General features: G+C 37.7%; 1 protein-coding gene across 1 annotated transcript in view; it reads right to left on the minus strand.

The window, feature by feature from the left end:
* The window catches only part of CFAP69 (cilia and flagella associated protein 69), an 83,942-nt gene that overhangs the window by 50,920 nt on the left and 19,193 nt on the right, over positions 1 to 13,829 (minus strand). Inside the window, exons 12-20 of the mRNA XM_084621126.1 lie at positions 13,319 to 13,535; positions 10,317 to 10,481; positions 7,940 to 8,058; positions 7,372 to 7,490; positions 5,364 to 5,445; positions 4,531 to 4,723; positions 3,648 to 3,785; positions 2,186 to 2,262; positions 1,553 to 1,750 (exon numbers count right to left, since the gene is read on the minus strand). Of these exons, the coding sequence (XP_084477252.1) occupies positions 1,553 to 1,750; positions 2,186 to 2,262; positions 3,648 to 3,785; positions 4,531 to 4,723; positions 5,364 to 5,445; positions 7,372 to 7,490; positions 7,940 to 8,058; positions 10,317 to 10,481; positions 13,319 to 13,535 (1,308 nt within the window). The remainder of the gene's footprint in view (positions 1 to 1,552; positions 1,751 to 2,185; positions 2,263 to 3,647; positions 3,786 to 4,530; positions 4,724 to 5,363; positions 5,446 to 7,371; positions 7,491 to 7,939; positions 8,059 to 10,316; positions 10,482 to 13,318; positions 13,536 to 13,829) is intronic.

Genomic DNA, 13,829 nt, shown 5'->3' on the forward strand with positions numbered 1-13,829 from the left:
GAGTATTGTGTCCAGTTCTGGGTGTCACATTTCAGGAAAGATGTGGACAAATAGGAAAAAGCCCAGAGAAAAGAGCGACAAAAATGATTAAAGGTCTAGAAAACATGACCTATGAGGGAAGATTGAAAAAATTGGGTTTGTTTAAGAGAAGAAAAGAGGGGACATAACAGTTTTCAAGTACATAAAAGGTTGTTACAAGGAGGAGGGAGAAAAATTTCTCTTCTTAACCTCTGAGGATAGGACAAGAAGCAATGGGCTTATATTGCAGCAAGGGCGGTTTAGGTTGGACATTAGGAAAAACTTCCTAACTATCAGGGTGGTTAAGCACTAGAATAAATTGCCTAGGGAGGTTGTGGAATCTCCATCATTGGGGATTTTTAAGAGCAGGTTAGACAAACACCTGTCAGGGATGGTCTAGATAATACTTAGTTCTGCCTTGAGTGCAGGGGACTGGACTAGATGACCTCTCGAGGTCCCTTCCAGTTCTATGATCTGAAAAAATTCATTTTCATTTTCAGGCCTTTTGACAGAAGCAAGCAAAAAGATTCTCAAAATAGGAAGAGGTAGGGTAGTACTGGTGCCTCTTATAAGCTTTAGTCCAGTGAGTAGCACATTCACCTGGGGGGTGGGAGATCTGGGTTCAGTTCCCATCTATGGCTGATGGGAGAAAGGCTCTGAACCCAGGTCTCCCATATCTCAAATGAGTGCCCTAGCCACAAGGCTAAAGCTTATAAAGGGAAGCACCACCTCCATCTTTAGCTCCTCCAGCCATTTTGTGAATCCTTTGCTTGCTTTTGTCAAAATGCATGAAAGTCTAAACTAAATTTTTTGGGTTGAACTGAAATGTTTTGACATTACTGAAACATTTTGACTTGAAGTTTTTTGTTTCAGTAATGTCAAACCATTTCAATTCATTTTGGTGTGAAATGTTTTGGGACTTTTCAATGAACTGAAAATTTTCAAAAATGTCATTTTTAGTTTGACCCAAGAAGACTTCTCTTCCCCCCTCCCCCATGTTTCCAAAACTAACCATGAATCAAAAAAAGTCCATTATTCATCCCGCTCTACGTTAAACCGTATTGGAACCAGTTTTACCACTAATCCTGTTTCAGCTCAGTTTTGGAAAACTGTACCCCTTCAATTGTAAATACTGCCCTTAGAGTTTCATTATGAGAAAGATCTATTTGTAACGATTGCTTTACAGTTAGTATAACCTTGCCCTTTCCTCTTTTGCAAAAGACGAGAGACAGACCTAACAAACATAGTAGTATGATTACTATTTGGATTCTACCAGTGGTGATACATTGCACAGTTGTTTCTTTCATATTGCTAATTAAATATTGACAAAATTATAATACTTGAGAAATAAAATTAAGTTTTTAAAAATTATTTCACTTTAACTGCTGATGAAATCTGAAGAGAATACCTTAATACAAATATGGTATGACTTTGAACTCTGTTAAACAAGATAATCTTACTAATATAAGTAGTCAGCAAAATAATATATACTGAAGTAAATGGGCTTTTCTTGAATAAATAGTTCATGTCTTACCTTGGAGTAAACCTTTTTTTCCTCCTGGAGTTCTTGGTGCTGTTGACTTTCAAGCATTTCAGTCTGGAGAGTGGCAACCATCTTTCCAACATTTTCTGATGCCTCTGAAATAACTTTCAAGGCTTCCTCATCAGGAGTGACTGGTCTGAACATTTCTTCTTTTAGTTCTGCACATATTTCACTCCAGACTTCTCCAACCTTTGTGTTAAACAGACTATTTTTTAAAAAGGCTGATGTTTATTTCTGAGAGTTCCAGCGATTCAAAATACAATCGACATATCCTCTCCCGCTCTCCTTTTTGTTAAGTTTTATTCTCCAGAATGCTTACACAGTGCTTGTCTTCAGAGAGTTGAACCAGGGTGTGAATCTGCAGCCACACCATCTTTTTTGGTACAAAACTGCCTTATCAGGCGGCCATAACAAGTTGCATAATGTGTGTGTGCACACGCATGCACAGGTGCTCAAGAAGAATAAGACAGAAAAAACTTTTGAGGGTTGTGTGTTAAATCTGATTTTTAACTTGTATATATTGCAATTATAAAGGGGTTCTTTAGCTGTAATACATTTTTATTTTTCTTGTATTTTGTGTGTGTGTGCGCGCAAAAGTAGTAACATTTAAAAAAAAATACTCACTTTAAAGTCAAGATATCGACGTATGACAGCAAGTGTGACAAAATCCTTAGCAGACAAACCAGGCAAATTTTCAAAACCTAAAAAAGTATTGTTAATTATTATTTAGATATGAATGACATCACATATTTGTCTTAAATTATAAGACAATACACCATGGCACGCACCGAGTGTGACAAAATGTTATCAAATGCAGAAGTGTTGTCACAAATTTGTATAGTATCTTCACCAAACACTCTTTAATCCTGTCAGTTACTTGTGCTGGCTTCTGGTGATAAGATAGCCACTTCCCTATAACTAAATTGTTCTGTATTAATGCTTTACTTATGGGTGTCCACACAACCTTCATATCACCTGTATTGCCATGGCTGTGTTATGTCTCTGCTATTCTTGTGTTGCAAGGAAATGTTCCTCTATTTAAGTCAGATTTCATAAGGGACAGATGTAGCTAACTCCTTCCTTATTGAGAAGCATGGTACTGTGACTCCAGTAAAAAGTGATGAATCATGAAGGAGCAGAGCTATTTAGCAGAAGAGTCATACTACAAGGATTTTGGTACTTTCTTTCAGGGATTTGTACTGAGACCCTCTTCTAACTCCTGAACTCAGCCTTGCAAACAGAATGACTCCAGTATTTTATAAAATGCTACTAAGAATAAATGTAAACAGAGAGGGTGGAGGCAAGGTCCAGCTACTAAGACTTTGAATTCTCACTTTTGTGCATGTTGAAATTTCAATAATAATATCCAATTTACATAATTTTGAATTGTTCAGCTATTATATTTGCCCAAATCTCATTATAAATTTCACATTCACAAAATACTTGTAGCCCAACACTGTAGTATATATTTATTAGAGTATGTTTTACATCATTTTACAGGTTTAAAGCATTTTGTGACACGTAGCATGGCATGAAAGGAAAAGCCTTAACAGATTTTTTGGATCTGCCATATCACAGACCAAAAAACAGTATATGACATGGCTTCACTGAGAGGTATGCCACACAGTTTTAAATGCTGTAAAAAGCTTTCCAATTTTGTATAAACCATTTCCATGCTATTTGTTTCTCACATCTGGTATTCTGAACTACATAAGCAATATGGAGATGTTATGTGTGAATCATAGATACGTAGGGATGGAAGGGACCTTGAGAAGTCACCAAGTCCAACCCCCTGCACTGTGGCAGAACCAAGTAAAGCTAGACGATCCCTGACAGGTGACAGGTTGGACAAACACCGACAGGTGTTTGTCCAACTTGTTTTTAAAAGCTTCCAATGATGGGGACTCCATAATGTCCCTTAGAAGTCTATTCCAGAGCTTATCTACCCTTATGGTTAGAAAGCTTTTCCTGATATCTACCTTGAATGTAGGTCAAACATGTATAGCAATGGCTATGTTGTGCTGCTGGTGAAGAAGTTCAGATTAATGATAAATTTGAAAATTGGGATGCAATGTGTACTCCTTACCTAGCTTGCATAATACAGAATAAATTTTTGCCCTCATGTTTTCAGACACTTCCATGATAGCAGTGCTGGGGCAGTTGGCAGACATTGGGATCACTCCTTGTTGTTCTTGGAAGCTGCCAACTAAAGGTTTCTTTGCATCTAATAATTTCATAACACACACACACACGAAGTTAACAAGTGTCAGGTTACACATTATTAAACTTTTATAATTTTTTAAAAATAGGTTATCTGGTTTAGGTTATATGTTAGTCAACCACTATATACTGATATATTTCACTATTCATCCTTGGTCACCTCCAAAACTGAGGTAGTCATCTCATTTAGTGTATACCCACACAAACCTGGAATAGCTCCATTGATTTGGTGTGAGATAGGGCAGAATTTGGGCCAGGAAATGCTGATTAATACTGATAACTTCTTGTGACAATAAAATTTTTTTTCCCTTTCTTGCTATTTCACATTTTATATCCATATAAGTTATATGCAAGAAGCTCTCAACATTAGAGGAAAACCACTTTCAAGTAAACTTTGAAATAGGACATAGAACTCTCCTTAAGGACACAGCTGATACACAGCTGCAGAATGAAGCTGTTCAGCTGTCAATCATTAAAAAGGAATGGACAGCTGAGGATATTAGGGATAGTTCTCTTGCCAGGTAATGAAGCAAATGCCACCTAGTGGCAAACCTGTATAACAAAATTAAAAAAAAACACCTTTATATGTAGGCATTTTGAGGTTGGTCAGAAGAAGATACACTGACATAGGAATGAGATTCACTATAATTTATTTACATTTGAAGGACTCAGTTATTAGAAGAATAATTTATTTTCTACTTTATTCAATGAAACTGCACATAGATGGTTTAAAGTCTGCTAACCCTTACCAACAATTCTTCCATGTTGATCATGTTTGACTCCCAGCTCCAAATCCTCTTGTTTCCACAAATGTATTAAAAGGCTAGCTGCAGTCTGATCTTTCTTCCCTCGCCAGGTGTTGATGTGAGAAGCAGTTTTAGAATTGTCACAAAATTCAATCAATATTCCAAGAATTAGGTTGCATATGTTCTTTTGTTTTAACTTTGTCAAGGACCAGGGAAAAGAGTTGAAAGTAGTTTAGAACACAAAGAAATTCCATCTTCATAGCCAAAACAGAGAAATCCTATGGACCAAACTGTTCAAAACTGGTCACCAAACGTACTTTCACAAAACTTCCACACGCACTTGTATGTGGAAGGCCCACAAGCTTTGTGTGAGTATCTTAGGTTGCCAGTAGTAAAATGCTGGCCATGTGTCTATAAAGTACCTTTTAAGTCCCTAATTCATCAAGGCACTTAAAGATATGCTTAAGTCTATCCCTATTGATTTCAATGAGACTTAAGCATGTGCTTAAATGCTTTTCTGAATCAGGACTTAAGTGAATAGCCTATAAATAGAAGAATCCATTAAAATATAAATTTGAGTGAAATTAACACCGACAAATAATTTTTTAAAAACAAAGATAAAATGAGAAACTTGTATGATATATGCATGTGCCCTGGAGTGTAGGTACTTACATTGAGTGAATTAACTGCTCTGGGTTTCACATGATATTGTATACCGATATGGTACTCTCAGCAGGAGCAATAACAAAAAAGGAAAAAGTTGCTATTTTTCTATGTTTTAGTACTAGTGTTATTCTCTAATAAAATAATAAATAAATAAATAAATTAATACCTACTGCCAACAAATCCAGAAGGAGAAAAATGCCCTCTTTTCTGAGAAAATAATCCTCTGTGATGTAACATCCCATGACACAGCACCTTAAATGGAAATAATTTCCATGTTAGAAATAACACCTTTTACACTATACAACATCCTAGCAAACATGCAGATAATTTACTTTAATGTGTTGCATAAAAATATCATTTGATATAACTGGATGTTTACTGGGAAACAGAAAAGTGGTACAGTACCCATCACTTTATCACTGCATTTAAATATATTAACACTGCATTGCTTTTAAAAGAAGAAAATAAATATACTTGCTAAAAATTGATTGAAGAGCCACTAGTGTTAAGTATGTTTCAGAATTTTTTTTTGGTAAGGTTTGTTTCAGCTGCTGTAGGTTAGAGCAACCTCATTTGGGCCCCAATCACCTCAGAACCAGGGGAGATTAAAGGCTTGTCTACACTGGCAAGTTTCTGCACAGTAAAGCAGCTTTCTGCACTCAAATTGCAAATGTGCACACACTGCAAGCCACTTTGTACGCAGAAATGCCTCAGTTGCAGTGCTGCAGAAAAACCACCTTAATGAGAATCCTAAGGCTATTTGCGCAGAGGCTCCAGCGCTCTATTGCCAGTGTAGACACTTGATTGCTTTCTGCACTGTAATTGGCCTCCGGACCCATCCCATAATGCCTCAAGTGACCAATCTGCTCATTGTTTTGAACTCGGCTGCCCTGGAGACATGCACCCCTCCTCTTTCAAAGCACTGTTTCTGACAGCCGTTGCGTGCTGTGCTGATCTGCTCCGTGACACAAAGCAAACCATTAATGTGGAATGCTTGTGCTGTTGAACACAGAGGCAGAGGTGTGTGTTGTGTGACAGAGAGAGATTACTGTACAGAGAGCCCAGGGAGGGATGCAGAGGCTGATGTCGGGGTTTCCCCCTCCCCCTGCCTCAAGACTGGTTGCTTCCTGCCGCTGTCTGAATTTACAAGACTGCATGCTGACACACACTCTGTTCCCCAAAACACACTGTCTCTCTCCTCTCCTCCTCCCTATACACACACACACACAAACTCCCTGTCACACACACTTCCATCCCCCTCCCCGCTACTTCAGTTGAAAAGCAGCTGGCGATGTAGTAGGATGCCCATGGGATTGGGAAACTTGTATCATGTGACACTGTGCCTGCCCCATGCAAACCCTCCCCAAAGCACCCTGCGGCCAGTTGCACAGTGGAATAGCTACCACAATGCACTGTTGTCTTTGCCATTGCAAGACTGCAAATGTGGATGCGCTCCAGCATCACAAAGAGCACAGTGTGGACACGCAGCAGCGGTTTAATTCCAGCGTTTTAATAAAAGTGGTATAACTTGTGCAGAAACTTGCCAGTGTAGACATACCCTTAGAGCCACTTCTACTTCCTCAAGTTCATGGTCAGCATCATCTGAAGATTGAAACCAGTGCCTAAAGGACTTCTTTGCATATCAGTGATGTAATCTTCATTCAGTACAGCTCAAAGCCACCTTTCTACTATCTCAATCCTGGGTAGCCTGGGGGCAGAAACAGCTCACAGTACAAGATATGCTACTTGTATCCAGTAGGTGTGGCAACTGTGGATGAGTTCACAAGGTGCTCCACCTCCCACCTTTGGCATGGCCCTTCCTTACTCCCAACAGGACACCTGTGTCAAGAGTGGGAGGAGGAAGTGGGTGGCCTAAAGCCAAGCATTGCTTGTGCAATCCAAGAATTTTCCTGGCACAGGAGAAATCTTCAGCTGCTCTTTTAGGGCATCTTTCTGTCTGCTATGGGTGAAATTAGTACCAAGGATTGAGCCCCAGATCTAGTATGAATTGAGTACAAAAATATTTTTATTATGATTTAGTCAAAAGGCATAATGAACATTTAAGCACCTTAAATTAGAGAAAGGTCTTCATGTCTAGAGAAGAGTAACAACTGTACAAACATAAAATACAAGACTTCCCTTTAACAATTACTGTTATTAAAATAGTTCCACACTTACCACAAACTGTCTAATGTGCTAAAAAGGAGTCGATTATGACCTAATCCACTATATAACTTATTTGGATCCATCTTCATGAATGGCATAAGTATATCCACTCCTCCACAGCCAAACAGTTCCTGTTAAGACATTAATCAAAACTGTATTTTTCCTAAATACACACAAAATCTCAAACAAACAAAAACTAAATCATGTTCCTTGTATCTGTATTAGTCCTTCCTCATGAACTAGAGGAGATTTTTTTCCTTATACTGACAGTGCTAAAATAGATTTTCAGTTTTTGATTCTAAAAGTCCTTATCTCACTATTTCTTCACCCCAAACAAACATATTTTCACCCCTTTATTTAGATGATGCAAAATGCTAATGACAGGGTTCTGTCAACTGCTCAAAAGGACTATGAGTAAGATGATGGAAGTAAAATGCAACATCACTGAAACTAGTTGTCAGAGAGCCTTTTATTCATGAGTGGTGAACTTCAAATGATAGTTACCTTTGAAGAAAATGGCAGTGTAATTTAAATAAAAACGTATTTTGACTTTTCTCACAGAATAATGCAGTAGGATTACCTTTCTATGAAGATCATTTTCACAGAGAGTAGACAAGATAAGTAATATATCAGTTTGAATTTCCAGTACAATGGCATCTTCTTTTTCTTTAGATTTGTTTGCTATATGCTTTAATATATCTGGAATGACAGACAAATTAAAAACATGAGTGTCCTGTTTTACACAGAAAAGCTCATTATATCCAGTTACTACCTTTGCTGATATTTTTAAAATAAAATTTTCCAATGCAAGTACTCTATTGTCTAACACAATCTACCGGTGCTATACAATATTTATCTACTGAGCTTCACAAAATCTCACATAACCTGTAGTATTCCTGAATGAAAATTAGTTGCTAACAATAAAAATTAAGGATTAGATTGTGTAACCTTTACCCCATGGACTAAAGCCAGTGGAACTACAGGCTTGTCCACACAGCAAACTACTGAGCTAAAAACCAGGTGTGAATCTACAGAACACCAGCTTGCTGTGCACCAACTTGCCATGTGGATACAGAGCAGTGAAAGTCCCAGAGCACGGCTTAGTGTATAGAGAGCAGAATACTAAGCAGCACTCCAGGACTATCACTGTGCTGTAGTAATATCCATATAACCAGTTAGTGAGCAGCAAGCTGGTATGCTGTAGATTCACATCCTGGCTTGCCACAAGATAACTCACCAAGTAGACAAGCCCACTTAAGTACCCTCCCAGGATAAATTAAAGCTCCACAATTTGATATCCAAAATAAGGGGTGAAATCCTGGCTCCACTGCAATCAATGGGTGTTTTTCCATTGACTTCAGTGAGACCAGAGTTTCATCGAAGGACATTAAACCCTTTATTTCTCTCCAAAATAGAATTTCTATTATAAGACATTCCCTATCTTCCACATCATGCCATCATTAGATTCCTCCAATTTTGGTTCTGTTGCACTCCTGGAAGTTTTATTTAAAAAGCAAAACAAAATAAAAATAACTTTGTAAACAATTCCTGACTTCACAACTGACACAAATTAAAAATAATAAATAGTACATTATAGTAGGTATGCTATATTGGACTAAGAAGTGGTCTGAGGTGCAGAGTGGGACAGAACTAGAGAAGCTTTACTCTGCATTTCTCTCCCTTATTCTCCTGGCACAACATTTAACAGATAAAAGACTTATGTGTAGGCACTGATTCTGCATTTATACAAAGGCCCCTTTACACCACTCTGGCAGCAAAAGTGAGTGTGAGTTACATTTCCGCTCATTTTAAGGTCCCTTTTCTCTGTCAGAGTGCTTTAAAATGGTCTTAGTGTAAATGAGAATTAGGGTCACAGTCTCTGACACTGCTCCTATCCAAGTCAACAGGAGTTCTACCATTGATTTCAGCAGGCAAGGATCAGGGCCATAATCATGAATGTAAATTATATGGGAGTTCAGAGAATACAAAACAGTAATGGGATCCACAACCTTTCACTCCTAAACTCTGAAGTGCTTTGAGATTTACTGACAAACAGTGCTCTATGAGAACAAGATATTATTATTAAATCATGGATTCAGATCAGTTCAGTCAATTCTGGTAAAAAGTTATCATAGGATACTTGTTCAGAGACCAATGAGTCTGCTACCCTTGTGAATACTCTCACCAAAAAAAGGATAAAGAATGAATTAAGATGGATGTTAAACTATTCTCTCATTGCAATTCAGTGTAGATTCTCTCCACCCTCCAGAACAATCTTTGTGTTATGTGTTTGTACAGTACCAAGCACAATGGGGCCCTGGTCAATAATTGGGGTCCCTAGGTGCTACCATAATAATAATAATAATTAGACAGCTTGCACTTGCAAATTATATCCCTTGGCTTTACAGAAGTATTCTATTTTGTGTGTGTGTTGTAGTGTCACAACATTAAAACAAATTAAATCAATGAATTTTTACATTGTTTTCACTTTTCCCCCTACTCGTGCTCTCACATATTGAAATTTTTCAGCAGTCGGGGACATGCATTAAAAAGTAAAGCACAACAACATGGATGGATCTGGATATGTCTAACTGATCAAGAGACCATACTTTGACAGAAAGGTTTCATGAAAGAGATTACTAGTAATTCCTTTTTTAAGTGAAGAAAGGCAAGTATCTCAGATAAGAGTCAAAGCTGGTAATTGATGACGACCCTCAAGTGTTAATATCTATGAACTAGTACCTGTACCACATGGCACAATGTTGTTTGTACATCAATATTAGAAATTTATAAAAATGGAGCACATCTAATTTTATGTGCTAGAAGGTAAAAATAGGAAATTAGAGAACATAACATTCCCAGTTTGTACACTTATGTGCAACATTTGAAACACACTATATTCAACAGAAGAACGTGCTAAATATTGGATAAATATCACAACATAAATTGTGCTTTACCCAACAGTTGGTTAATTGCTCCCTGATCACAAAGATCAAGGTTCACAGCTTCGTCACAAAGGGACACCACAGGTCTCAGGACTCTCAGACTATAGCGCATCTGTGCAAGTTTGTTGCCACGACCACCTGCACCATGGAAACAGTTACCTTGACCGAAGAAGGGATCTGCAGATAAATCAAAACAAACATCTGCTTTTGCAATTTAGTGTAGATTCAAAATAAAATTGTGCTTTCAGTTGCTCTTTTGCAGATTTCAAATAAACCAAAACCAAAGTAACTAATCCCTTATTAAAAAGGGCTTTTTGTTTAAAAATAATTTTCTAATAAGAAATCTTAAAATACTTATAACTATACTTTTTATTATCATTACAAATGTGTTTTAATGAGTATTTTTAATTATTTCAACAATTTAGTTAGCTCAGTAAGTTACTGACTAGTTTTTTTCAGTGGAATCCGTGCTCCAATAAGACAAGTAAAAGAACATAAGAACGGCCATACTGGGTCAAACCAAAGGTCCATCTAGCCCAATATCCATCTTCTGATAGTAGCCAGTGCCAGGTTCCCCACAGGGAATGAACAGAACAAGTAATCATCAAGTGATCCATTCCCCGTCTCCCATTCCCAGCTTCTGGCAAACAGAGGTTAGGGACACCATCCCTGCCCATCCTGGCTAATAGCATTGATGGACGCATCCTCCATGAATTTATCTAGTTCGTTTTTGAACCCTGTTACAGTCTTGGCCTTCACAACATCCTCTGGCAAAGAGTTCCACAAGTTGACTGCGGGTTGTGTGAAGAAATATATTCCTTTTGTTTGTTTTAAACCTGCTGCCCATTAATTTCATCAGGTGACCCCTAATTCTTATGAGAAGGAGTAAATAACACTTCCTTATTTACTTTCTCCACACCAGTCGTGATTTTATAGATCTCAATCATATTCCCCCTTAGTCGTCTCTTTTCCAAGATGAAAAATCCCAGTCTTATTAATCTCTCCTCATATGGAAGCCGTTCCATACCCCTTATAATTTTTGTTGCCCTTTTCTGAACCTTTTCCAATTCCAATGTGTCTTTTTTGAGATGGGGCAACCACATCTGCATGTGGTATTCAAGATGTGGGCATACCATGGATTTATAGAGACAATATTATATTTTCTGTCTTATTATCTATCCCTTCCTTAATAATTCCCAACATTCTGTTTGCTTTTTTGACTGCTGCTGCACATTGAGTGGATGTTTTCAGAGAACTATTCGCAATGATGCCAAGATCTTTCTTGAGTGGTAACAGCTAATTTAGACTCCATCATTTTATATGTATAGTTGGGATTATGTTTTCCAACGTGCATTACTTTGCATTTATCAACATTGAATTTCATCTGCCATTTTGTTGCCCAGTCACCCAGGTTTGAGAGATCCTTTTGTAGCTCTTTGCAGACTGCCTGGGACTTAACTATCTTGAGTAGTTTTGTAGCATCTGCACATTTTGTCACCTCACTGTTTACCCCTTTTTCCAGATCATTTATGAATAAGATGAATAGCACTTAGCTCAGTATAGACCACTATTTACCTCTCTCCATTCTGAGAAGGGACAATTTATTATATCTTTTAACCAGTTATCAAACCCTGAGAGGGCCTTTCCTCTCATCCCATGACAGCTTACTTTGCTTAAGAGCCTTTGGTGAGGGACCTCGTCAAAGGCATTCAGAAAATCTAAGTACACTATATCCACTGGTTCCCCCTTGTCCACATGCTTGTTGACCCCCCTCAAAGAATTCTAGTAGATTGGTGAGGCATGATTTCCCTTTACAAAAACCATGTTGATTCTTTCCCAACAAATTATGTTCATCTATGTGTCTGACAATTTTGTTCTTTACTATTGTTTCAACCAGTTTGCCTAGTACTGAAGTCAGGCTTACTGGCCTGTAATTGCTGGGATCAACTCTGGAGCCCTTTTTAAAAATTGGCATCACATTAGCTATCCTCCAGTCAACAGAAGCTCATTTAAATGATAGGTTACAGATGACAGTTAGTAGTTCTGCAATTTCACATTTGATTTCCTTCAGAACTCTTGGGTGAATACCATCTGGTCCTGGTGACTTATTACTGTTTAGTTTACCAATTTGTTCCAAAACCTCCTCTAATGACACCTCAATCTGGGACAGTTCCTCAGATTTGTCTCCTAAAAAGACTGGCTCAGGTTTGGAAATCTCCCTCACATCCTCAGCAGTGAAGACCATTGCTAAGAATTCTTTCAGTTTCTCTGCAATGGCCTCAATGTCCTTGAGTGCTCCTTTAGCATCTTGATCGTCCAGTGGCCTCACTGGTTGTTTAGCAGGCTTCCTGCTTCTGATGTACTTAACATTTTTTTTTGCTGTTACTTTTTGAGCCTTTGGCTAGCTGTTCTTCAAATTCTTTTTTGGCCTTCCTAATTATTTTTTTACACCTTCACTTGCCAGAGTTTATGCTCCTTTCTATTTTTCTCACTACGATTTAACTTCCACTTTTTACAGGATGCCTTTTTGCCTCTCACTGCTTCTTTTACTTTGATGTTTAGCCACAGTGGCACTTTTTTGGTTCTCTGACTATGTTTTTTAATTTGGGGTATACATTTAAGTAGAGCCTCTATTATGGTGTCTTTAAAAAGAGGGAAAACTGAGATTACCAGATTAAGTGAATATTTATCTGTATCATAAAATACTCATCTGATTAAATTTATTTATTTCTGTGCAGGAAACACTCAAAACTGGAATAAAAAAAAGTAATGTGGGCCAGCTATGAGGTGCATTGGATGAGCTGTTGTGTAGAAAACTGTAGAGCATCTTTCTTCAGTACGAGAGTTCATTCCTATTTAAGTTTTTCAAAAACTGATGAGAAAACTGATATAGTTCCTGTGGGAACTATATTTGAAAATTGTATTCCATGTTCATCAGTTTTTCTGTTTAATAGTTGTGTTGTATTTTCAGGGCCATGATATATAATTGGGATGGATGTCTAAAGTCAACTCACCTTGGCCCACACACCATTCTAGAAACATAAGGAGACGAGTATTCCCTTGACAGGTCATGTAGTCATCCACTAACAATGGAGCCACTGAAGCTAATGTAGCAATTGCATGAAGCTGTAATTCTTCATATTGGGCTGCTGACCAGTCACGTACACCAGGCTTTTCATTTGGTTTTACATAATGAAACAAAGCCAGCACCACTTTACCCTCATTTAGCAGCTGCAGATTCAAAAGATAAATAGGATACAGATATAGCTTAAAGATGTCACATGAAAATACGAAAAAAATCTAAGAGACTCAGTCAACTAATTTTTAAAATAGTTTTTAACTCAACTGTTTACAATTTCCTCCTTAAGGCTTTTAAAATGTACCCTTCAGTGTTTAGGCAATGCACAGACTCTCTCTGCGCATGATAAATGGTCACTTTACTATCACCTTGTATCAATGGTCAGTGGATCAAGCCCTCAACGAGTTTGTTCTAATTCAGTGATTAATTTAAAAAAACAAAACAAA

This window comes from Lepidochelys olivacea (genome assembly GCF_965140295.1).
Source record: "Lepidochelys olivacea isolate rLepOli2 genome assembly, chromosome: 2".
Taxonomy (NCBI): domain Eukaryota; kingdom Metazoa; phylum Chordata; order Testudines; family Cheloniidae; genus Lepidochelys; species Lepidochelys olivacea.